The sequence below is a fragment of the Brassica napus genome, chromosome C9, assembly GCF_020379485.1.
Source record: "Brassica napus cultivar Da-Ae chromosome C9, Da-Ae, whole genome shotgun sequence".
Lineage (NCBI taxonomy): Eukaryota > Viridiplantae > Streptophyta > Magnoliopsida > Brassicales > Brassicaceae > Brassica > Brassica napus.
The window spans coordinates 1590174-1616022 of NC_063452.1; the positions used below are offsets into that span (position 1 = coordinate 1590174).

Here is a 25849-nt window from a genome sequence, read left to right on the forward strand (position 1 = left end):
CATAATTGCATCCGAACCATATCCTAAAACTATGATGAAATTCATTTGGTCTACATATCGAACTATCAATGACTCTAATTTGCTTTTCACATCAAATGATATTCACTGCTATATGCCAACTTTTGTAATTCATATCATTTTTTTTGGTCAAACACACATTCATTTCATAGAAAGTCTACACTCCATTAACGGAGGATGAGCTTAGCAATGAAAAAACTGATTTTGCCACCATATCACCGTCACATTATTTAAACGAGATACATACAAAAAAGAAACTACATCAACAGAAGAACTAAAGTGGTAGATGTCGAATAAAATGTTGAACAATGCTGGAACCGATCCTCTTTCCTTCAAATTCATATCATTAAATACCTTCATATATAAGAACAAGTCAAGGTACAATATGAATCAAGGTCAAACTGTAGTAGAAAATAATAAGAAGGAAACGATCAAAGTTTTATTCTCAATATTCTGATATCATGAGTAGAAGAGAACGATCAAACTCTTTCTTTGTGTTGCACTAATCCTCTTATATATGAAGAGGTTCCTGTTTTGTACAATTGTAAATTTGATTACATTGGTTATGACTAAACCAATTATATTCTATTCATATACATTTAATAAGTTTCATAATAGCGTTTTTAGGTATCTATTACTTCTGGTTTTTCTTAAGCAGATAAAAAAACGAGAATGAAAGTGACCATACGTCAGTTTGCTTGGTAATGCTACGGTATGAATATGATTTTACAGTCCCTTTACTATACTTGAAATTCTATATACAAATGAGTTAATATATGATCTTCCCCAGTTTCCAAGCCAAGTTGACTAAAAACTACGTTTTTTTTTTTGTCAACGACTGAAAACTACGTCAAAATGAAATTATGGTGAAGATTTGGGATACAAACCGAAATGATTGGGCCGAGTATAATTTCTCCGAACTGACAGTTGTATGTGGTCTGGTCCGACCTGAGTCTAGCCAGGTTAAAAGACATTTTGAATCTTTTTCTTGGCAGTCTTAATTTAAAACAAAATCTTTACGTACTAATCAAATGATTATCTTCCTATGACTTTTTGTTTACATTATCCACCAAAATAAAACAATTTGAGTTCGGTGGAGTCTTGTCCTAACCGTGAATCAACTCTTACAAAGAATATTCATATCAGTCCAAGAACATTCAATTCTTTTAGGCTTTCGTTCAGTTTGTCCTACATAACATCCTTATCCATAAACTGGATACGCATGAAGCATGGTGAGACTTCAGAAACGTAAAAATATATTTCGCTTCGTGGATCAATAAAGAGCTTTTCCAATTCTAAATTCTCATTATTTAGTCCCTTTACGTAGAACAAGCTCTCGCAGAATACAATATTCAATGCCTAGAGTTTTTGAGCTTGTGACCAAACCTTAACGTGTGTTCATCAAAAAGGTTACAGAACTGAACACTCTTCAGATCTCTGGATTACATCATTGTTTACTTTATTTTCACACGGTTCCATTAATCTAGCCTTTGATGTCTTTAACGGAGCAAGCTGACGGTGAAAATAATAATAAAAACATGAGATCATATTATTTATCCATGTCTATATGTTCAGTGGTGAAGAAAAGATAGAGCAGAAGAAGCAGATAGCTATAAAGAAAGCGCCAGTTACAGAGAGAATGAGATTACGGAACAGAGGGAGAGAGAGAGATCATACAGACTCACAATCTCATTGCAAGAACTTGTCAATGCTAGATGTGAGTGTGGATTTGGGCACTGCACCTATGATTGCGTCCTTCTTCTCGCCATCGACAAAGATCATGATCGTTGGGATGCTTCTAACATTGTACTTGCTTGGGGTTGAAGGAGAGTCGTCGGTGTTTAGTTTGTAGAACTTGACCTTCCCGGTGTACTGTTGTGCTAGCTCATTAACGAGCGGGTCAATCATTTTGCAAGGTCCACACCATGGTGCCCAGAAGTCGACAAGCACGGGTCCGTCCGCCTCGAGAACCAGAGAATCCCACGTCGAGTCGTTCACTATTGAAACTACTATGATAACATCAAATTAACAAAAAAAAAAAAAAAACTTGTCAATTCAGAATCATGGGAAAGGATTCAAACTGCCTAATATCTTAGAAATGTAAATAACTAAGCACAACATCCCCATTACAAATAACAAAGCACTTTCTTGTCCTAAATATGTGTGTCATCCAGTCCACACAAAGCACACACAAAGCTGAGTAGGTAGGCAAAATAATCTTATAGGTTTCTTATACTTACTAAGACCATCTCCAATGGTACACAAAAATTTACACTATATTTCACTATAAAATAGAGTAACTCTATTATAGAGTGAAATATAGACTAATGATGTTTTTTACTCCAAATATAAAGTGAAAAAGCAACCTTACATTATATTTCACTCTATAACAGAGTAACTCTATTATAGAGTGAACCATTGGAGCAAATTGAACTCTATAATAGATAGCTGAGTAGATAGGCAACATAATCTTTATACTTACAAATTTACGAAAAGAGAGTATACATTTTCTCTTGCTCCCTACATATCCACTGAAACAAGAGAGACCCCAAAACGCAACTCTCTTCAACATTTCAACACGCAAAACGACATGAACTTGTTCATCGCAACAGAAAACCTAAATTCCAGCAGGGAAACGCGCGCTCTCTCTCTCTCTCTCTCTCGCTCTCTAAAGAAACGTGTTCATCACACATCTCCTCAACATAAACAACTAACAACAAAGCGGAAACCAAATCGAACAAGGAAAGAGATGTTAACATACTGTCAGTAGTGGTTTCCTGAGCTTCGCAGACGACGACGCCTCTTCGCAATCGAGGAGCCCTAGGTTGGATCGAGGTCAACGAGGACGGCGACTGAGAAAGACGGATTCTCAATCCTCCTGATTCCGGCGACACGGCGAAGAGACGGCGAGATGAGAGTGAGGAGGATGCGGCTTTGGTCTCTGAACGGAGAGAAAGGGGAGGGAGAGAGGTACAGATGAAAGCAGCAGCCATGGCTAAGAGAAGAGAAAGCGCAAGAATAATATCCAGATAATAAAAAGAAAAAACATATATAAATGCTTCTTTTAAAAAACAATATTCGGAAATGATTTGTTTATTCGAAAATAATAAAAAGAATAATTGTTAGGCAAATTAAAAAAAATATATATTTTGAAGCTTTTTATTGGTTGAGATTGATTTTTTTAGATATATCAGAAAAAGCTGTATGTCTGTGGAGAAACAATATGTTAATGGGCCTTGTATCCAACATAAGCCCATCTATGCATGCGTTAATCCAATAAAAGACATGGTTAACCCATTGGCGAAAATAAAAAAAACATGGTAAATGTGTTGGTGGTAAACTTTTCTACTGATTAATCCAATAAGGCTGCCGCTCTATTAGTATTTGGCAGTGATAATGTATATACACAACCTATTACCTTAGAGCCTGTAAAGCTTATTAAGACGATTCTTTAGATATCAAAAATATATTAAGAATGTAATGGCATCCATTTCGAAACTTTTGTGGTCAAGTCCTAAAGTTTTGTGGTGCAAGGCTCAAACTTTTGAATCTGCAATTGTGTTTGTTAGTAAATGCCACATGTATGTCAAGCAGACTATTATTTACATGCAAAAAGCATGGGGTTCGTTTGCTCATTGAGTCTTTGTAGACTTAAACAGCCTAACGTGCTTGTAAGGGTGTGGTCTTAACACATCTTAACTTTTTTTTTTTTTGCTTCAATTATCAATTGGCATTCTTAATCAGCAAAAATATATGTAACTAGTCTACATCTCTTGTGTCAATATGCATGATCTTCGTATATACTCCCTCCGGATTTGAATATATGATGTTTAAGGTTGTGCACACATATTAAGAGAAATTAAATACTTACTTATATCAAATACTTTTTGGTTTTACTTTTAGTTAGTTTAAAGATTTATTTGAATCCCAATAAAATTCAACCACTTATATTTTTTACATTTTATTTTAAAAGCAAAATGCATTAATGAAAAGTAGAACATCATACATTTGTATACAAGAAAGAAAAACTAAAACATCATATATTCAAATCCGGAGGGAGTATATATTTGTATCCTCGCGTACGTTCGTCCACGTCGTGACAGCTAAATCTTGGTAGTTGGTAGACATTTAAAATCAGTTTCTCCAATTGAATTTCATTTCTAAACGTAGGGGAACATTCTATCTCTATCTTTTTCATGTGAAAACAGTTTAAATAGGTCATCCACTACATTTTTTTGTTCTGTATTTCACTGACTTTTGCCACTAAAAGCAATGTTAGATCGATAGTTGAGAGGAACCGATTCATATTAGATATATGGAAAATTATTTTACTTTGAAAAAAAGAAACGACTTTTGTAGACAATTTTTATTGCTGGTAAGTGGTAACTATCAATTTACTTTGGACAAAAAAGAAATATATAAATATATTCGATGTATATATAAAATGTCAACGTTAATACCAGCCCACTAGACAAAAGCACATAAGTTAGGACAACGGCTCACTGAAAAAAAGATATTTGTGTACCGTGATGTCATTACTCACAAAATGTAGACTAGTTTAGTATTTCCCTATAAAATATATATTTCACATTGAATTCTAAGATAGGGTTTGAATCAGCCCTGTTTGCATCAAATCAATTGATATGTTGTCCCTTAACTAATTAATATATATTAACCCCTATATAAATTATATTGTAGAGAAAATACTAACTAAGAATCTAATATAATGAGTTTCCTAAGAAAATAGAAACATTAGAGCATAAATATCGCGGATCTTAAGGGGATTTCTTAAAAAAAGTAATGTTGAGGGCCTCACAAAACCATTAAAATCGGTAACAAAAGTCGCGAAAAAAATATCGACTTTGGTCTGTTTCCTGTACTGTGGCGACCCGTGATTGATTCCCTTTTTAATTTTTTTTTAATCAGAGAAAACAAAAAAAAATATAAGAAACCCAAAAACAGTTTTAGCTATAATCATGGCCTTATGCGTGTTTGTTGACAAACAATACATAAAAATTGAAGAAAATAATGTTTGTTAAAAAAAGAATTGAAGAAAATAGAGAAAACCTCCTCGTCCGTCTCCCTCCGATATGCAGGTGTCCCTGGAGGTTCGAGCTTCGCCGGCGTAGGTTCCTAGGCTGAAATCAGTGGCTGGTTTGAACTTCTGGTGACACGGCGAGGTAGGTGCAGCGGAGGTAGGAGGTTTGGGTCGGCTTTATGGGTCGTCTTTCACTTTTTAGATCCCCGGCGAATCCCGGCGTTTCGCGGCGCGTGACCTGGACAGGAGGCTCCTCTGCTCAGGATCTGTTCGTCTATCCGCTTTTCAGTCTTTCGTTGTCCTGACGGAGTGGTGCGGCAGCGCGTGGTCTCTCCCTGTGCTTGGCGTCTCGTCGTAGGGAGTTCTCGCTGTCCAAAACTCAGTAGGTGCGGGGTGGTGTATCCACACCGGCGCGTTTGTAGAACTGGTTGGTTTCGTCGTGTGTCATCTCTGGCCGTTTCTCGATTTGGCGTGTGCTTCTGCGTCTTGGTCTCTGGCGATAAGTCGTCTATGGCCGGAGACACTATAAGCGTCCGTATGGTGGAGCTCGGAGGTGACGGGGCTGTTGATGCGCGTTCTGGTGATTTTATTTCCGGGCGATGGAGGCTTCTTTAGCTCCGTTGACGTCGGTTCTCTTGTGGGGGGGTGGAGGCTTTCAGAGATCCACCGTCGCCACTCTTGCTTCCGGGAAGGTGAGGTTACTTTAACTCTCTTCGCCGGCTTTTGGATTACGGTGAGAGGAGGCTCACATAGCTCCTTGATACCGGTGTGAGACCCTTTGTTTTGGGTGTGGCGATTAGATCGAGGTTTGTAGAGGCGGTTGGTTCTTGTAATCTGTGAGGGATTCGTGGGTCGCCGAGGATGAGATATCAGTTTAAGCTCTCCGGCGACGGCGATGAAGTTTTTAGATGAAGTTTGTGCGGTTCTCGGCTCGACTGTCCAGCGTTTCTGGTGGTCCAAAGTCGGAGGCGATCTCGGTTATCTGATGAACCCTCCGTCGTGAAGACAGTACGGCGATGAACGTTTGTGTACGTGCGGAGGCTCTGCAGGTTCGGAGCTCCGGCGGTAGTGGCGTCTCCTTGCGGTGCGCCTAGGGCGAACAGCCCGGTTTCTAGTTGTTTGGACCGTGTGGCAGTCTTGTATTACTTGAGCTTTGGCCCATTGTGTGTTTATGTTTTGTGGCCCGTAGTATCGTGGGCTTTTGTTTAAATCTCGTGCTGTTTGGGCCCTGGGCTTGGCCCATCTATCAATAAAAACAATTTGGAAAAAAAAAAAAAACTAAGATTGCACGTTAGGTCTTTCTACAAGATAATTAAACTATATACATTCACTTTTATGGCTACACGTGTCATAAAGAGAGCAAGGAAAAGTACGTAGTCGTGTGCTGAAAATCGGACGATGACGGTGAATATAGTTGAAAAGCTCAACTAACAACACATTTCACTCAGCTAATATATATCTTGTTTATTTACCAATACATTTATTTCATGAACTCATGTGTTTGTGTTCTTCCCTTCATGAGCTATATTTTTGTGTTTTCATTTTTCTCTGTTCCATATAAAATTAAAATAAACTAGATTGTTATTGATCGATCTATGGCGAAGTTGACAAAGAGAATAGGTGCGCTTGTGCTGCGGTTAGCGGCCTTTGGGGCGGCTCTCGCTGCTTTGATAGTTATGGTCACTAGCCGCGAGAGAGCTTCCTTCTTTGCCGTCTCTCTTGAAGCTAAGTACACCGATATGGCCGCCTTTAAGTATGTTAAATGCAAACAAAAATCAATTATGTTCATCTCATAAGTTATGTGAATATTTTTAGCTAGTAATTGGGTATAACATGTTTTGTAGGTATTTTGTGATCGCAAACGCTGTCGTGAGTGTTTACAGCTTTCTAGTTCTGTTTCTTCCTAAGGAGAGTTTACTGTGGAAGTTCGTCGTCGTCTTGGATTTGGTAATAATTGGTTTATTGTTTTTAGTACTTCTCTTCGTTCATTAATTCATTTGCATTCTATCTCTAAGCATAGTTTTTTCTAAAGGTAATATTATTGTTGATATCTAGTAGTTTGATGTGTTCAGAGGAATAAAAGCATTTTTATTGGTGAAATGCTGAAAAATAATAAAATGTTGATTATTATAGTTCAAATAAACAATTGTTTTTTAGAAGAACAAAAATCACAATATTATATTTTGCATGAGAGTTTTTTCACGAAATTCTCATATTTCCTCTTATTATCATTTATCGTTGAGATACTTTCTAAGAACTCTTTAATGGAGATGTTCTAGTAAATTAATCTTTGAATGGAAAGTTAAAACATGCACTTTCAAAAAAAAAAAGGTTAAAACAAATAAACTTGAATGTAATGTGTCTTAGTCACACGCTTTTATTATAGGTTGTTTTAGGTGACGACTATATCAACATACATACGAATTGTCACATTAACTTTTGACCGTTTTGGTGAATGTATTGGAGTTGATGACAATGCTACTAACGTCAAGCATATCAGCGGCCTTAGCGGTGGCGCAAGTGGGAAAGAAAGGAAACGCAAACGCAGGTTGGCTTCCAATTTGCGGCCAAGTTCCAAAGTTTTGCGATCAGGTCACCGGAGCTCTCATTGCCGGCTTCGTCGCACTCGTCCTCTACGTCTTGTTACTCTTATACTCTCTTCACTCCGTCGTCGATCCTTTTCTTCTCCAGAAATCTTGAATCTAACTTCTTTTCCCACTCAGTATCAGTTAATATACGTTTCAATATCTATATTATACGTCGTTTGTGTATTGTATTTATATGTTTTCTGTTTTATGTGTCGAGATTGTCATAGTATTTCATTTTTATGGACTAATTAACATTATAGACTGAACCAACTCTCGTAAACTCTTACTCATGAAAAAATATATATCAATGCTTCATATGTACATCTATCAATCATTTGATTCGTATTTTATTATCGTATCAACAAATTTGTGAAACAAACCTAAACATGTGCAATAACTTCAGCTAACGAAATGGATATAGAGACATCTTCCCCTAGCTATGGAAATGAGTATTTGATCAGAACGTAATTGCACGTGTTAGCTAGTCATTTCTCTCAGTGTAACAAAACACCATTTATGAAAAAACACTGAGCATGGGCAAGTTTCGTCTTCACCTCCGTTAATCTTTTGCATCGTAAAAACAATCGATGTTACAAAACATGTTTTGTTTTAACGTTGCAAAAATGTCAGGCTGGATTTGAATGTCATGTTATGCCGACTTTACTAGTTTGTGTAACCAACTAAACTGTTAAAATATGCGTAATTACAAAACTGTCAGATTTAGTTTCACAAAATCTAGTAACTTCATGTGCCATAAACCGTGATATTCGAGCTGATATTTCAAATATATAATTACCTTCAAAGTTCGTGTTCTCAAATGATTAGATTATATCTTTTGATTGTCTGTAAAGACAAAAACTGAATTGGGATATTATAATCTTTCGGCAAGAAAAATATATAATACTAATTTCAGAAAGTATTATGTTGAATTGTTGAGCACCAAATACACATAAACCGGCAGATATGGACATGTTTACGTGGGATCACTGGGATGGAAGTTTTGCTTCTGTATTGGTATCGCGAACCGGTTTGTAGTAGCGAAAATAACATTATCATTTTCAGATTTCATCATCGTCAAATTCAACGTTACATTTGAACAGGCTTGTAGTGAATGCACATGTGGCATGTGTAAAAGATAAAGAAAATTGTGAGCCTTTTTGTTAATACGAAAAAGCCAAAAACATTATTATTTCCATGATCGGCAAATTTAATGTTAAATTTGCTCCACATCATTGAGAGGGTATATGTATATTTTTCTAATGCTTCGGTGAAGCACATGCGACCATTTGTTGCGTCAGAAGTCAGAACAAAAGGAAGATTCCATCTAATGGATTATAATCCCACATGCCCATTTTTAAACTATACAAAATAACTTATAATAGTCCCATAAGAGCATTAAGATAAACTGAACCAAAAAATATCTCGAATGCTGGTGAATCTAGTCTCGAATGCTGCTGAACACTCCTGATATTAGAATTTGGCAGAAAATATTCATACTAATAACAATAAATACATTTCAAAAAAAGAAAATAGTAGTAAATAAAAACAATTAATATGTTATATTATTGTTTCTCTGAGCTGTTACCATCACATTAACAATTTACATTCTATCCTTTTGATGAAAAATATTATAAAATGTTAAAAGAAGTTATTAGAAAAGGAGAAGGAAACAGGGGGAGAGCATGGAGGGGTCCCATGTGTGTTTCGAAAAGCAGCAAACATGACTTTGTAAAGTCTTGTTTTAGCGTCCAAAGCGGTCTCACTCGCCGTTCAGCGAGCTTTAGCTGTTAAATTTTCTTGAAATAAATCGCTCTACTTGTTTTTTTTTTTTTTTTTTTGTTTAACCTGGGGGTATTCCGGGTCTATGGAAGGGCCCAGACTAATCTCCAAGGGGAGGTGCAGTCCACGGATAGACCCTCTTTCTGGGTATGCAAATGGACCCTAAAGCATGGACTCATATCCGTGTGGGGTGTCCAGAAACATCATGAGGTAATTCCTTCCAGCAGGGTTCGAACTCGCAATCTGGGTGCAGGAAGGAGCCCGTCCTTACCATTGGGCCATGATGTTTTTTATTTTTGTTTCTTTCAAGTTTTCAACCCACTTGTATTAATAACAATAATGATATTGCTAATCTTGAACAAATCGTGGATTGTCTTTTCTTCCAATGATATCATCCTTAGTCAAAAGTCAAAACATCTCAAATTAAATAAGTATAGAGTTGTGAATTTTTAAAAAAGTATAGAGTATATAAAATTAGCATTTGCGAATGTTTTTAAAAGTTTGGCGTTTGTATGGATCACTGTCAGTGTCATGAATCATTCGGTGACTGCAAAATTTTATATGACAAAAAAAAAAGAGAGTTGATACTTACCATTCTCGATATTTTGAAATTTTTTTCGTCGTTAATACAAACTCAACATTTTCGAAATCTTGGATTAAAAAAAAAAAATATGGACAAAACGGTACTTATTAATTAATTATGTACTAGCGTCTTGACATTATTAATATAGATATAATTATAAGAACAAGAAACGTATATGCACAAACCCTCAAACCAAATTTAAATAGTGTTAAAAAACAAGGGATGTACTTGTTATGAAAAATTAATATATAACCATTCTTAACATTTTTACCTAACCCTTAAACTTTATAAATAAAAATACGTAATATCCCGATAGAAATATTTTAAAATTTTGATTTGATTATTTATGTTATCAAAGTGCATTTATTTTTTTTTGTCACGTATATATTTAAAATTTCAACATTAAAAGTGTGTAAGATGGAGTAGTGAAAATATAGACGACTTACCATAAAATTATTTGTGATATCATTTGAATAAGACTAAAACACGGACAAAAATAATATAGTGATTGCATTGTTATTAAACAATTATTTGGATTTGAAAAGAAATAACTCATTGAATGAAGCCTATGAGCCGAGTAAACGGACGTGGATAGCTTAAGCGGTTGGACCGTACAAAATTTATGACCAACAAGAAAATGAAATTGATTTTTTTTTTGACGAAAAAATGAAATTGATTTTAGAAAGTAACAAAATGGTTCCAGATTTCAATACTTCAACGTTTTTTTATGCCGACTTTCTTTTCCTCTTTTACTTACATGATAAGGAAACGAGAGAGGTTGAAGAAACAAAGAAACTTCCTAAGCATTTAGAAATGTATCTTCAAAAAATCTAGTATTTACCAAGTAAAATCATTCAAAATAAGGAAAAAAAGAAGAATCTATTTCCCAATTTGGTTTTCACCGAAAAAAAAATTGTCTTAATAAAATCTTAATGCACCAAATCATATAAGAACTTTATATGACCATTGTCATTAGTTTTTTCTTTATGGTAATGGATCTTCAAATAATTTAAATTAAATTAAAAAAAAAAAAGAGAAACAAAAACGCGGAAAGGAGAGCCCAAATCGTCTCCGTCTGTCATTGTCGCAGTCTCTCACAGCTAAATAAAAGAGAAAAACAAATCGCAACGCTTCAATATCTCTCTCCCAATCGTTTGAATCAGTCTTCCTCATCACAATCCCCCAAAGATCCACCACACATGCTACTATGAGCCTCCGCCACCGCACCGTCCCCTCTCAACCCGGACGGCCCCCGGCGGCGGGCGCAATCGACGACGAGCCCTACAACATCATCCCCGTCAACAACCTCCTCGCCGACCACCCCTCCCTCCGCTACCCCGAGGTCCGCGCCGCCGCCGCCGCCCTCAAAACCGTCGGAGACCTCCGCCGCCCCACCTACGTCCAATGGCGCCCCCACTACGACCTCCTCGACTGGCTCGCCCTCTTCTTCGGCTTCCAGAAGGACAACGTCCGCAACCAGCGCGAGCACCTCGTCCTCCACCTCGCCAACGCCCAGATGCGCCTCACGCCGCCGCCGGATAACATCGATTCCCTCGATCCCGCCGTCGTCCGCCGTTTCCGCCGCAAGCTCCTCGGTAACTACTCGAGCTGGTGCTCGTACCTCGGGAGGAAGTCGAACATCTGGATCTCGGATCGGAACCCCGATTCGAGGCGGGAGCTTCTCTACGTCGGCCTCTACCTCCTCGTGTGGGGGGAGGCGGCGAATCTTAGGTTTATGCCGGAGTGTGTCTGTTACATCTTCCACAATATGGCCTCGGAGCTTAACAAGATCCTCGAGGATTGCCTCGACGAGAGCACGGGGCAGCCGTACTCTCCTAGAATCACGGGGGAGAATAGTTTCCTAAACGGCGTCGTTAAACCTATTTACGAGACGATCAAAGCTGAGATTAACGAGAGCAAGAACGGGACGGAGCCGCATTGTAAGTGGAGGAACTATGATGATATTAATGAATACTTTTGGACGGATAGGTGTTTTAGTAAATTGAAATGGCCGATTGATTTGGGGAGCAGTTTCTTCAAGAGTAGTAGAGGGAGAGGCGTTGGGAAGACAGGTTTTGTGGAGAGGAGGACGTTCTTTTACCTCTACAGGAGCTTTGATAGGCTTTGGGTGATGCTTGCTTTGTTTCTTCAAGCTGCTATTATAGTCGCTTGGGAGGAGAAGCCGGGTGGAGGGTCGGTGAGGAGTCAGCTCTGGAATGCGTTGAAGTCGAGGGATGTTCGGGTGAGGCTTTTGACTGTGTTCTTGACGTGGAGTGGGATGAGATTACTGCAGGCTGTGCTGGACGCTGCCTCGCAACGGCCGCTTATTTCTAGAGAGACCAAGCGGCTGTTTTTCAGAATGTTGATGAAGGTTGTAGCTGCTACGGTTTGGATAATTGCTTTTATTGTTCTCTACACGAACATCTGGAAGCAGAGGAAGCAAGACAGGCAGTGGTCCAGAGCCGCGAATGACAAGATCTATCAGTTCCTTTACGCTGTGGTGGCTTTCTTGGTCCCTGAGATCCTGGCTTTGGCTCTGTTTATAGTCCCGTGGATAAGGAACTTTCTGGAAGAGACCAATTGGAAGATATTCTTTGCTTTGACTTGGTGGTTCCAGGGTAAAAGCTTTGTGGGTCGAGGTTTGAGAGAGGGGTTGGTGGACAACATCAAGTACTCGACTTTCTGGATCTTTGTCCTAGCAACGAAGTTCACGTTCAGCTACTTCCTTCAGGTTAAGCCAATGATTAAACCCTCGAAGCTGCTATGGAATTTGAAGGAGGTGGATTATGAGTGGCATCAGTTCTTTGGCAAGAGCAATAGGTTTTCTGTCTTGTTATTGTGGCTGCCAGTGGTGTTGATATACCTGATGGATATCCAAATTTGGTACGCGATCTATTCTTCGATTGTTGGTGCTGTTGTTGGGCTGTTTGATCATCTGGGGGAGATCAGGGACATGGGACAGCTTAGGCTGAGGTTTCAGTTCTTTGCTAGCGCTATTCAGTTCAACCTAATGCCTGAGGAACAACTCCTGAATGCTAGAGGATTTGGTAACAAGCTTAAGGACGCCATTCATAGGTAAGTCTATTGAAGCATGTTACTGATATTCCTTTATAATTTACTGTACAGAGTTTGTCTTTACGGTACAAGTTATGGAATTTTAGTTTTGTTAAAGCAGATTCTCTTAACTCGGCTTTTCAACATTGTAATAACCTTGAGTTTGTGTACTTTATGCAGATTGAAGCTGAGGTATGGACTTGGGCGGCCATTTAAGAAACTCGAGTCTAATCAGGTTGAGGCTAACAAGTTTGCGCTGATCTGGAATGAGATAATCTTAGCTTTCAGAGAAGAGGATATAGTCTCTGATCGAGAAGTAGAGCTACTGGAGCTGCCAAAAAATTCCTGGAATGTGACAGTTATCCGCTGGCCGTGTTTCCTGTTGTGCAACGAGCTTTTGCTTGCACTGAGCCAGGCGAAAGAGCTGGTTGACGCACCTGATAAATGGCTGTGGCACAAGATATGCAAGAACGAGTACAGGCGGTGTGCTGTGGTTGAGGCATATGAAAGCATCAAACATCTGTTGCTCTCAATCATCAAAATTGACACCGAAGAACATAAAATTATTACAATTTTCTTTCAGATGATTGAGGTGTCTATTCAGGGTGAGCAGTTCACCAAGACCTTCAAAGTGGACCTATTGCCAAAGATTTATGAGACGCTACAGAAGTTGGTTGGGCTGTTGAATGATGAGAAAGTGGATGTTGGGCGAGTGGTGAATGGTCTGCAGTCTATTTATGAGATTGCAACACGACAGTTCTTCATAGAAAAGAAGACGACTGAACAGCTATCTACCGAGGGGTTAACTCCTCATGATCCAGCCTCAAAGTTACTGTTTCAGAATGCTGTTAGGCTTCCCGATGCAAGCAATGAAGACTTCTTCCGGCAGGTTAGGCGGTTACACACAATTCTCACTTCTAGGGACTCTATGCACAGCGTCCCTGTGAATCTAGAGGCGAGACGGCGGATTGCCTTCTTCAGCAATTCGCTCTTCATGAACTTGCCTCATGCACCTCAGGTGGAGAAAATGTTGGCGTTCAGTGTTATGACTCCATACTACAGCGAGGAAGTTGTATACAGTAAAGAACAGCTCCGAAATGAGACTGAGGATGGGATTTCAACCTTGTATTACCTGCAGACGATTTATGCCGACGAATGGAAAAATTTTAAGGAACGGATGCGTAGGGAAGGTATAAAGACAGATGTTGAGTTGTGGACAACCAAGCTGAGAGAGCTCAGGCTTTGGGCTTCCTACAGAGGTCAGACTTTGGCACGTACAGTTCGAGGAATGATGTACTATTACAGGGCTCTTAAGATGCTTGCTTTTCTCGACTCTGCGTCTGAAATGGACATTCGGGAGGATGCTCAGGAGCTTGGTTCAATGAGGAGTTCGCAGGGAAATCGATTGGATGGTGTTGACGATGTAAATGACCGATCTTCTCTAAGCAGAGCAACTAGCTCTGTGAGCATGCTGTATAAAGGCCATGAGCATGGGACTGCATTGATGAAATTCACATATGTCGTGGCGTGCCAAATCTATGGGTCTCAAAAAGCGAAGAAAGAGCCTCAGGCAGAGGAAATTCTGTATCTTATGAAGCAAAACGAAGCCCTTCGTATTGCATATGTGGATGAGGTACATGCGGGCAGGGGAGAGACTGAGTATTACTCCGTTCTGGTGAAATACGATCACACGTTGGAGAGGGAAGTGGAGATATTCCGTGTGAAGCTACCTGGTCCGGTGAAGCTGGGTGAGGGAAAGCCAGAGAACCAGAATCATGCAATGATCTTTACCCGTGGTGATGCTGTTCAGACCATAGATATGAACCAGGATAATTATTTTGAGGAGGCTCTCAAGATGAGAAATTTGCTCCAGGAGTTTAGGCATTATCATGGGATCAGAAAACCAACTATTCTTGGTGTCAGAGAGCACATCTTCACGGGTTCTGTCTCGTCTCTGGCTTGGTTCATGTCTGCTCAGGAGACAAGTTTCGTCACTCTTGGTCAGCGTGTTCTAGCCAACCCGCTGAAGGTCAGAATGCATTATGGTCACCCTGATGTATTTGACAGATTCTGGTTCTTGAGTCGAGGTGGCATCAGCAAAGCTTCTAGAGTTATAAATATCAGTGAGGACATCTTCGCCGGGTTTAATTGCACATTGCGGGGCGGTAACGTCACCCACCACGAGTATATTCAGGTAGGGAAATGTTCATCGTTTGGATATTCTAACTAATTTATACATCGACAACAATACTATAATTCCACTTTTTTGTTATAACCTTTTTGTGTGTGCATATGTATTCAGGTTGGGAAGGGTCGAGATGTTGGATTGAATCAAATATCAATGTTTGAGGCTAAGGTAGCCAGTGGGAATGGAGAGCAGGTTCTTAGCCGAGATGTGTACAGGTTGGGTCATAGGCTCGATTTCTTCAGAATGTTATCATTTTTCTACACAACGGTGGGGTTTTTCTTCAACACGATGATGGTCATTCTCACTGTCTACGCTTTCCTCTGGGGCCGGGTTTATCTTGCTCTGAGCGGTGTTGAGAAGTCCGCTCTAGCAGACAGCACAGACACCAACGCAGCGCTTGCTGTGATATTGAACCAGCAGTTCATCATTCAGCTTGGTCTCTTCACAGCTCTGCCAATGATTGTGGAATGGTCTCTCGAGGAGGGTTTCCTTCTCGCGATATGGAACTTCATTCGGATGCAGATTCAGCTTTCTTCTGTCTTCTACACATTCTCAATGGGGACCAGAGCTCACTATTTTGGCCGAACCATTCTCCACGGTGGAGCAAAGTACAGAGCCACTGGACGTGGATTTGTTGTCGAGCACAAGAGTTTCACTGAAAACTACCGTCTATACGCGCGCAGTCACTTTGTGAAGGCCATCGAGCTTGGGCTGATCCTCATAGTCTACGCTACGCACAGTCCCATCGCCAAAGACTCATTGATCTATATAGCCATGACTCTCACCAGCTGGTTCCTCGTGATTTCATGGATACTAGCCCCTTTTGTGTTCAACCCGTCAGGTTTCGACTGGCTTAAGACGGTCTACGACTTCGAAGGCTTCATGAACTGGATCTGGTATCAAGGCAGAATCTCAACGAAGTCCGAACAGAGCTGGGAGATATGGTGGTATGAGGAACAGGACCACCTGAGAACCACCGGTCTACCAGGAAGAATCATGGAGATAATCTTGGACCTTCGGTTTTTCTTCTTCCAGTACGGGATTGTATACCAGCTCAAAATCGCAAACGGATCAACCAGCATTCTCGTCTACTTACTCTCATGGATATACATCTTCGCAGTGTTTGTGTTCTTCCTGGTAATCCAATACGCCCGTGACAAGTACTCAGCGAGAAACCACATACGGTACAGGCTCGTTCAATTCCTCCTGATCGTGTTTGGTACACTGGTGATTGTTGCTCTCCTGGAGTTCACGCATTTCAGCTTCGTGGATATCTTCACGAGTCTTCTTGCGTTCGTCCCAACCGGCTGGGGAATCTTGCTGATCGCACAGGCTTTGAGGCCTGCGCTGCAGAAGATCGGGCTTATCTGGAACGCGGTTATCTCCCTTGCTCGGTTATATGACATACTGTTCGGGATAGTCATCATGGTCCCCGTAGCGTTCATGTCGTGGATGCCTGGGTTTCAGTCGATGCAAACGAGGATCTTATTCAATGAAGCTTTTAGCAGAGGGCTTCGTATCATGCAGATTGTCACTGGGAAGAAATCTAAAGGCGATGTCGAAGTTGAAAAAAGAAGGTAAAGCTTTTATAACTTGTGTTCTGTTTATGTTTGTTTGGAATCTTAAATTACAACAACACCAATGCAAAGCTTTTATAACTTGTTTAGGTCTTAAGGTATATGGTAACTTAAAAGTCGTTGGTTTTGCGGCGATGTGATCAGTTGGAGGTTAGTTTTCTCAAGACATGGAAGTTTTATAAGTTATTGCTTCTTGTGTGAAGAAGAAGTCATATACATCCATGTTTTGTTTTGTCTTCTTCTTAAAGCAGGTTTTTGGAGAGCTTTGGTTGAGGAATCCGGAAGTTAGATAATCTTTTAGTGGGGGAGACATATATATACACATTTGTCAGTACTTTGTTAGAGTGTGTGGAAGTGGGGACGACTCTGATTCTGGTTCCTTATGTGGTTATTGTCTGAAACGTTACAGCATTTTGTGAAGTAGGCTTTTGTGCAAGATTTGATCTCTTTCTCTCATTGTAGAGCTTTAGAGCATTTTTTAGTATATGTTTAATCTTTTGATTTTCTAATGTCATTTGCATTCATATTTCACATCTTCTTCGTTGGTCTTAAACCAGTTTTCAGATGCTTATCCATTGTCCACTTTTCTATGTATCTGTTTCTTCTGTTTGTTTTCAGTATTGTCTTTTATTCTTTAATCAGTTTTATTTGGACCACAACACCACTCTCTCGGTTTTGACCATTCTACTTCGCTGGAAAAAAAAACACAAAAATACAAATTGAGAAAGCTTTAGAGCATTTAAAAGCTACGTGTGAAGGAGACATCGTGTTTGTCGGCAAGATCTATATCATTTGTGACTGATCTAACGGGAAAAATTCGAAAATTTTAATTCATTTAAATAATCCAGCTACTTCTGGGCCATCACAATCATCTTCATCGTCTTCTGATCTCTTTAGCACTAAATTAAATTCGTAGTCAATAATATAACTCAAGAGAAAAGACATATTATTACTAGGTCCGTGGTCTTTGCTTCCATTTCAATCCAGTTTGTGTTTGGTTTCGCCTGTCGGAGAGAGAAACGAAAGGAACAAAAAAAAATGGAAGATCCTTTGATTGGTAGAGAGAGTCGTGGTGGTGGTGGTGGTGGCACGGATCGGATCGTTCGTAGATCAGAAGCCATCACACATGGTACCACGTTTCAGAAAGCTGCTGCTCTCGTTGATCTGGTTCTCCATCTATCTCTTAACTCCCTAATTATATTCGTCTTCTTCTTCTAATCTTTATCAGAACTCTGACATGATGCATAACTCCATGAGGGAGATTCTGTCTTTGTGTGTGTTGGTTTATGTCTGAAAAGTCAAATCGTTTATTATGAATAATTTAATTACCTTCTCTATTCATAAGAAAATGATTTTTTTTTGTTTCCACCTCAAATTTTCTCCATATAATCATTACCAGACTACAATTGTTCGGTCGAAATTGTGAACTGGAATTTTTATTTCTTTGTCATTTTAGGAACCTTTTGGTTCTGTTGATTGAATCTGGTACGTGTGTATGTATGTAGGCTGAAGATGGTATTGGTCTACCAGAGCAAATACTTGACCAGTCCAGCTTCGGAGAGTCTGCAAAGTACTACTTCTTCTACACACGATTAGATCTCATCTGGTCACTCAACTACTTCGCTCTCATTTTGATTAACTTCTTTGAGGTCAGCACTTGTTACCAACCTTTGCAAAAAAAAAAAAAAAAAAAAAAACACAATTAAGAAAATTAAAAAGTGTAACAGTCTTTCTTGCCTGTCTTTTATAGCAACCATTGTGGTGTGAAAATAAGCCTACGCCGTCTTGCAAAGACAGAGATTACTATTACCTAGGGGAGTTACCTTACTTGACCAATGCAGAATCCATTATCTTTGAGGCAAGTACTTGTTTCCCTTTCATTTTCGCTCTAGATACATAGATTTTAGTGAAAATGAACACACGAGATACATATGAATCAACTTGAAAGTTCAAAGACTTGAGATGTATTATATACTTTTGTGAAGACTAGTTGATAGATACTCGTTTAAGTAGCTGTTATTATTACCATACTCTCGTCTTATCTTCCATTGTTGTGATTGGTTGAAATTCTTATATTTTGCACTTCTCCCATATAGGTAGTTACACTGGTTATACTACTTGTACATACTTTTTTCCCAATCTCCTATGAAGGGTCCAGGATCTTTTGGACAAGTCGCCTTAACCTAGTGAAGGTAAGCCTCCTCACTGTCTCTTGCTTCTTCTATTTGTTCAAAATTTGGTCCAATCCAAGCTATTGATTTCCTCTTTTTAAGACAATAACTGTCTTCTTCTTCTTCTTGATTCCAGGTTGCTTGCGTTGTAGTTTTGATAGTTGATGTGCTGGTTGACATTCTGTACTTGTCTCCAGTGGCTTTCGATTTTCTCCCTTTTAGAATCGCCCCTTATGTGAGAGTCATCATATTCATCCTCAGCATAAGGTACTAAATAGATTTATGCTTCTCTACTATCAACTCTTCTCTACTATAATGTTTATTTAAATATTTTTACAGGGAACTTCGAGACAGCCTCGTCCTTTTGTCTGGAATGCTTGGCACATATTTGAATATCTTGGTCAGTGGTCTTCCCAATCAAAGTAATGAACTCGTATTGATTGTCATTCAATGCTTGACTTCTTTGAATATCTCCGCAGGCTCTATGGATGTTGTTCCTTCTCTTTGCCAGTTGGATTGCCTTTGTTATGTTTGAGGACACACAGCAAGGACTCACGGTCTTCACTTCTTACGGTGCAACTCTTTACCAGATGTTTATTTTGTTCACGACATCCAACAATCCTGATGTCTGGATTCGTGCTTACAAGTAAGTATATGGCGAACAAGTCCATTTTACTTGTATTGAGTTGCATCGGCGACTGATTTGTTCTGTTTTTGTATAGGTCTTCTCGCTGGTCTTCGTTGTTCTTCGTGCTCTACGTGCTGATTGGCGTCTACTTCGTCACGAACTTGATTCTTGCCGTTGTTTACGACAGTTTCAAAGAACAGGTTTGTATTGTTCTCATCTCAAAAATTAAAAACGAATTTACTGGTTTATATCTTATATGTTTTTTTTTTTCTAATAGCTCGCAAAGCAAGTATCTGGAATGGATCAAATGAAGAGAAGAATGCTGGAGAAAGCGTTTGCTCTTATAGACAAAGACGTAAGTTCATCCATGCACAATGATTTAATCTCTCCTACATACATATAGGGATGCTCCTTACCTCATAGCTGAGCATATGTGTTCTATATTTAACAGAAAACTGGGCAGATTGATAAGGAGCAATGCATTAAGCTCTTTGAACAGCTGACTAATTACAGGTATTTTTCTATGATCTTTTGTCATTTATATGCTTTTTCATAGTCTCTTTCTTTTCATATTTTTTTTCAACTTTAGAGATATTATATGCATTCCTTTGTGCTAATATTCAGGACGTTGCCAAAGATATCAAAAGAAGAATTCGGATTGATATTTGATGAGCTTGATGATACTCGTGACTTTAAGGTACATATATATAATCTTAAATATTACTAGTCACATTAAAATTTTCATTCATAACATTTTCCTTTTTGTTTCCTGCTGAGCAGATCAACAAGGATGAGTTTGCTGACCTCTGCCAAGCCATTGCTCTAAGATTCCAAAAGGAGGAAGTTGTAAGTCTACCTATACATTATTACTTAGCACCTCCACCATATGCTTAACACTAACCATCCTCTCTTTGTTTTAACTGCAGCCATCTCTCTTTGAAAACTTCCCGCAAATCTACCATTCTGCCTTATCACAACAACTGAGAGCCTTTGTTCGAAGCCCAAGATTCGGATACGCTATTTCTTTCATCCTCGTTCTCAACTTCATTGCTGTCGTTGTTGAAACCACGGTATGTCTTGTTCCCATAACGTGCATCTCCTTGACATGTAGTTTCTAAGTTTTTTCACAAGCCATAATATGTTTTTTTTGTATGCAGCTTGATATTGAAGAAAGCTCAGCTCAGAAGCCCTGGCAGGTTGCAGAGTTTGTCTTTGGTAAGAACTTGAATATTACCTTCTCTCCAGCTCTCCACTTGTTATCAATCCTTTTTCATTAATTAATTATTTTTATTTTCTTTTGATGTTTTTCATACAGGTTGGATATATGTGTTGGAGATGGCTCTGAAGATCTATTCATATGGATTCGAGAATTACTGGAGGGATGGTCAAAACCGGTTTGATTTTATAGTCACATGGGTCATAGGTAAAACCTTTTGAAGCAGCATTTTATTTTATTTACTGTCAATTGAGAGTGATTGATTACTATAATTGATAATCTTTGCATTTGCAGTTATTGGTGAAACAGCTACCTTCATAACTCCAGACGAGAACACTTTCTTCTCAAACGGAGAATGGTGAGGAATAAATAACTATGACATGATTGTTACAATGGTTTTCAAAATCCTGACACTGGTTTCTCTGCTTGTCACTGATAGGATCCGATACCTTCTCCTTGCAAGAATGTTGAGACTGATAAGGCTTCTTATGCACGTCCAGAGATACCGAGCGTTTATTGCGACATTCATCACTCTTATTCCGAGTTTGATGCCTTATTTGGGTACCATCTTCTGCGTGCTGTGTATCTACTGCTCTATTGGTGTACAGGTAGGCTACCACTGAACAGCCCCTTTCATGTGTGTTTCCCTGTCTTTGAGAAATAAAACTTTATTCGTTTCGTTTTGTTGATAGGTCTTTGGTGGGCTTGTGAACGCTGGGAACAAACAACTCTTCAAAACTGAGATGGCTGAGGAAGAGTATCCTTTTTTTTATGCACTCTTTACTTGGTACATCTGTTTTTGTGTATATGATTGGTTTCTTGACTAGAGAAACTCAGCTATCTACTGTTCAACTTCAATGACTATCCCAATGGAATGGTCACACTCTTCAATCTGCTAGTGATGGGTAACTGGCAAGTCTGGATGGAGGTAAATTTTCAATCTCTTAGTCCCAATTCTTTTAGACTCGTAATAGTTTTGCCAACAAGAAGCATTGATAGTTCTTATGGTGCTTATTCTTTAAGCTACTCTTTAATGGTGTTTTCTTTAGAGCTATAAAGATTTGACCGGGACGTGGTGGAGCATTACGTATTTCGTCAGTTTCTACATTATCACTGTTTTGCTTCTGTTGAATTTGGTGAGATTCACTGACACACCAAACTGGTCGTGATTGTTGTAAGAGAAACCAACTAGTCTTTGACTAATTATGCATGATTCTACGTTTCAGATTGTTGCCTTTGTCTTGGAGGCCTTCTTTACTGAGCTGGATCTTGAGGAAGAGGAGAAATGTGAAGGACAGGTTAGTTAATTTTCTTCTTCGGTTTGTCCTAGAGTTATATGGATAAAGGTGTAGACCTTTGATTCTTGTGATCTCCTTGTTGTTGCAGGATTCTCAAGAAAGAAGAAACAGGCGTCGATCTGCAGGGTAAGCAGAGAGATACCAAATCTTGTTTTTGTTTTATTAATTTAACAGCAGAGACTTAGAAAAATCTGACGTTTTTTTTGCATGTTTGTTGTTGTGAAATGGTTTAAAAGGTCGAAGTCTAGGAGTCAAAGAGTTGACACACTTCTTCATCACATGTTGGGTGATGAACTCAGCAAACCAGAGTGTTCTACTACTGCTACTGATACATAAAAAGCCCGTTAAAAAGTTTTTTTTGTTCTCTTTTAATATTTTGTTTTTGGAAGCGTTCTTGATTCTATGTAGAGAGAGTCAAAGAGAATCTAGAAGTTAAACTTGCATTTTGTTTGTTTGTTGAAGATTTTAAAATGTAACCTTTGTGTTTATATGGGGTTTGTGTCTGTAATAATGACTATGATGATGACTATCGATTTCCTTTGACCCTTTTGTAAACTTTTATTGACTTCGATTTTATTTTATTTAACTGGTATTTATTGGTAAATCCAAAAGAACTATAACCTGGGAAAGCTGTACACTGCTACTATAGAAGGATAACATTTTGCTTCCATGTATCCTTGACTGTTAATAAGAATTGTGCAAAAACAATTAAACAAAGCAAATGTTCAAAAAGGCTAAAAGTAAGTCTCTATTGTTTCTTGTATTTTTTATAAAAGAATCAGTCCATATTTATTGTTATTAACTATTTTCACTATATAATTCACCATTCTAAAGATACATCTCTTTATATAGTAACTTACTTTTAAATTCAGGTAACTACTATGTAATTTCATTTTGACATCAATAAAATTTAATTAATATTCTGTTTACATTTTCTCTTTTGATATCAATAAAATGGAACTAGCATTTCTCTTTAAAATCCATCAACAAGTGATGGAAGTCTGACAAACAAACTCTTAGAAACAAACCATAATACACATACAAAAGAAAAACAAACAAAACAAAAAACATGTGAAATATGTCAAAACGTCATTAGAAGTTGCCTATTTCCAAATCTGGCATATTTTTAGATATTAAATGAAATTGATGGTGCTAACAATATAATATATCATAGTTCATGGATGTTGTCATATGAATCATATAGTCCTTGTAGTTTTCGATATATTACTTTTGTCTAGATGTGTAACCATGTAACAACATCTACTTCATGTAGCTGACAATAATTTTCCATAAAATTTTAATCATGTGTGAAAATACCTTCATGTCGTTTAATTGGATCGTCAAAAAGATATGAAGTTGCCAATTCTCTTGTAATTTTGCTACCATCACCAAATAACTACACATACATAAAAAAAAACAAATTAGTATTCAAAAGAGAATTAAAAAGAAATCAATAATGGGTTTGATTTTTTACATTTATTTTTCTTTGAAATTCTTGTTGAGCTTCTCTTCCCCCTTCTTGTTCATGAGCATGTCCTCTCCATTCTTGTTGTGCTTCTAGGTGCTCTCTTTCTTGAGCTTGATGAGCTTCATGATCACGTCTCGACTGGTTGAGAGGGTTGGGTTCTTTAGATGCTTTGGCTCTTCTTCCAATGGATATCAAATTATCTCATTCTTCATACATGTTAACTTGTGAAATTAACATAACAACAATAACAAAGTAATAAAGTTTCGGTTTCAAAGAATATAAAACAAAAAAAATGTCTTCCAAAAGCATCAAACATAAAACCTTGAAATGTGATAAAAAACAACATATAGAAACAAAAAGTTGTGTTCCAAAAAAATGAGAACCCATGATAATTCTATGAACATGAAACCTTGAAATGTAATAAACAATAGCAAACATTCTACCAGTCTGTAAATATAGATTTAGATGAAAAGAAAAATCTTACCAGTTGAAATTTTTCCTCCACAATCAAAGCAACACAGAAATGATTTTTTTCATCTATAATAAGAACAAAGAGGAAATAAAGTTTCTAGAATAATAATGGGAAGAGACTCATTATTCATACATCTAAAAAGCAAGAAAAAAATTAAAACTTTGCCTAAACATGCAATCCTTCTAGGTTTCGTGATCTTTAAAAATCTTTCTTCTGTAAGTATAAAATTTGACAATTTGTTGTTGTTATGTTATATAGTGTGCTTGATTAAATTTTTATATGTTATATGTTTGTATATTGTTTGTGCATAAGTTTCTTCAAATTAGTCTTTTAATTATAATATATTTTGCTTATTTTTGATAAAAAAATTCTAAAATTTTTTCTATAATTGACTTGCTGCTCAAATAAATTAGTATCACTTACCAATTGGTTATTTTATAAAAAATGAAGCGTCATCAACAAATATGAAAAAAATATTTGATAAAAATATGAATTTTCTAGAGCTTAATTTATTAATAACTTGGAAAATGTGATAACGGTATTATCATTTGAGTGTGTATCTTTGTATTTTCAACAAAAAATATTAGAGGACCAAAATGAACTCTATCGAGTTGACATCAAAATAGCAGTTCATACATATATTAGTTGTGAATGTTGGAATAATGAATATGCTATCTTCTTTTATCTATGCAGGAAATGTACAATGTGTCTGGCAATCGTGATGAACTATGTGAGGAACATGATTTGCTTCCTGTAGCAAAATGTAGAACCCCATGTGGAGTTGATTTCATTGTGGTCCAAAATTCTTGGGGACATGAATATGGTAACAATGGATATTGTAGGATCTCTCTCCCATATAATCGTGATTATGATATTTTCTGGCCAATGTGATAGTTTTCTCTTATCCTCTTTAGATGAATATCAATTCTAAGACAATTGATAGAAGCCCTTGTAAGGATACACTTTTGTGGCTTTTGGTAGTGGAACATTTGCTATATTTTCTTAGTGTGGCAGCTGATATATTTTGGAGATTGTGATACGGTTTATTTTACTTAGGGTCTAGCGATTTGAAAACCGTAGCGCTTGAGTTTGAGATATTTTTTGAGGGTGGAAAGATACTCATGGTCATTGTTTATACGGATCTATCTAGATCTGAAAATGGGGGGAAGACATATATGCATGGAAGCTTAACCAAGAATCATCTCTTGTTTTTATTCAGTTATTTACTTTCATATCATTTTTATAGATTTGAGAACCATATCAAATCCTTCTAATATTTTGTTAATCTCTATTAATTCTCATTCGGATATTGATTTTCTTTTCCTTTGATTTATGTGTAGCCTTTTAATGATGGTAGTGAAATTACAAGAGATTGGACAACTTTGGATCTCTTTGACGATCCAATTTATCAACATGCAGGGATTTTTTTAGCACACGGGATTGAAATTTCATTTACATAATGATAGATTAAGAAAAAACTGAAGTTTTGTTTTTACAGACACTTGTGAGTCACTTTGTAGTGTTCGCTAGACTCACCCAAGTGACCTACAACAAAGACAGACCTATAGCACAACGTCGTAATTTTTCCTAGTGACACTTGGCCAACCATATCAAGAGCGTTACCGGAAAAAAGAAATCATTCTCATTCAGAAACTTCAGCATACCAAAGGATGTGATAGACTTCATGGAGATGTGAGTGTGTGTATATTTATACTTTGTTTTTGTTCCCAATAAGTGTATTTTAAATTCAAAAATTTATCTTTGTGTAGGG

The 25849-nt window shown here is 37.8% G+C and overlaps 4 protein-coding genes and 1 non-coding gene across 6 annotated transcripts; 4 read left to right on the plus strand and 1 right to left on the minus strand.

Moving 5' to 3' along the window:
• Positions 1-1543: 1543 nt before the first annotated feature.
• Positions 1544-3112, minus strand: LOC106435142 (thioredoxin M2, chloroplastic). 2 transcript variants are annotated; one of them, XM_013875992.3, is made up of 2 exons: positions 2780-3112; positions 1544-2024 (listed from the first exon to the last, which is right to left on the minus strand). In XM_013875992.3, the coding sequence occupies exons 1-2, from the start codon at positions 3009-3011 to the stop codon at positions 1708-1710; spliced, it is 549 nt and encodes a 182-aa protein (XP_013731446.1). In that variant the 5' UTR covers positions 3012-3112; the 3' UTR covers positions 1544-1707. The 2 variants fall into 2 exon arrangements, with proteins under 2 accessions (XP_013731446.1, XP_013731445.1); XM_013875991.3 differs by having other exon boundaries at positions 1544-2027; positions 2780-3093.
• A 3430-nt stretch (positions 3113-6542) lies between these two features.
• LOC106435137 (CASP-like protein 1C1) lies at positions 6543-7934 on the plus strand. Its single transcript, XM_013875986.3, has 3 exons — positions 6543-6809; positions 6901-7003; positions 7523-7934. The coding sequence occupies exons 1-3, from the start codon at positions 6652-6654 to the stop codon at positions 7754-7756; spliced, it is 495 nt and encodes a 164-aa protein (XP_013731440.1). The 5' UTR covers positions 6543-6651; the 3' UTR covers positions 7757-7934.
• A 3142-nt stretch (positions 7935-11076) lies between these two features.
• LOC106435131 (callose synthase 12) lies at positions 11077-17351 on the plus strand. Its single transcript, XM_013875983.3, has 5 exons — positions 11077-13081; positions 13241-15254; positions 15363-16825; positions 16916-16975; positions 17077-17351. The coding sequence occupies exons 1-4, from the start codon at positions 11214-11216 to the stop codon at positions 16920-16922; spliced, it is 5352 nt and encodes a 1783-aa protein (XP_013731437.2). The 5' UTR covers positions 11077-11213; the 3' UTR covers positions 16923-16975; positions 17077-17351.
• On the plus strand, positions 14342-14417 carry LOC125593737. The gene has a single exon (XR_007329631.1). It is a non-coding gene; the product is annotated as a small nucleolar RNA J33 (small nucleolar RNA).
• Positions 17352-17640: 289 nt separating the features above from the next.
• LOC106435132 (two pore calcium channel protein 1-like) lies at positions 17641-22730 on the plus strand. The gene is made up of 23 exons (XM_013875985.3): positions 17641-17992; positions 18331-18474; positions 18576-18683; positions 18922-19017; positions 19133-19263; positions 19336-19396; positions 19476-19642; positions 19719-19824; positions 19902-19979; positions 20076-20137; positions 20249-20321; positions 20405-20470; positions 20551-20694; positions 20782-20839; positions 20940-21047; positions 21135-21198; positions 21280-21448; positions 21533-21597; positions 21678-21768; positions 21890-21976; positions 22067-22138; positions 22227-22264; positions 22375-22730. Exons 1-23 carry the CDS (start codon positions 17864-17866, stop codon positions 22472-22474), a joined length of 2217 nt encoding a protein of 738 aa, XP_013731439.1. The 5' UTR covers positions 17641-17863; the 3' UTR covers positions 22475-22730.
• The last annotated feature ends 3119 nt before the right edge of the window (positions 22731-25849 follow it).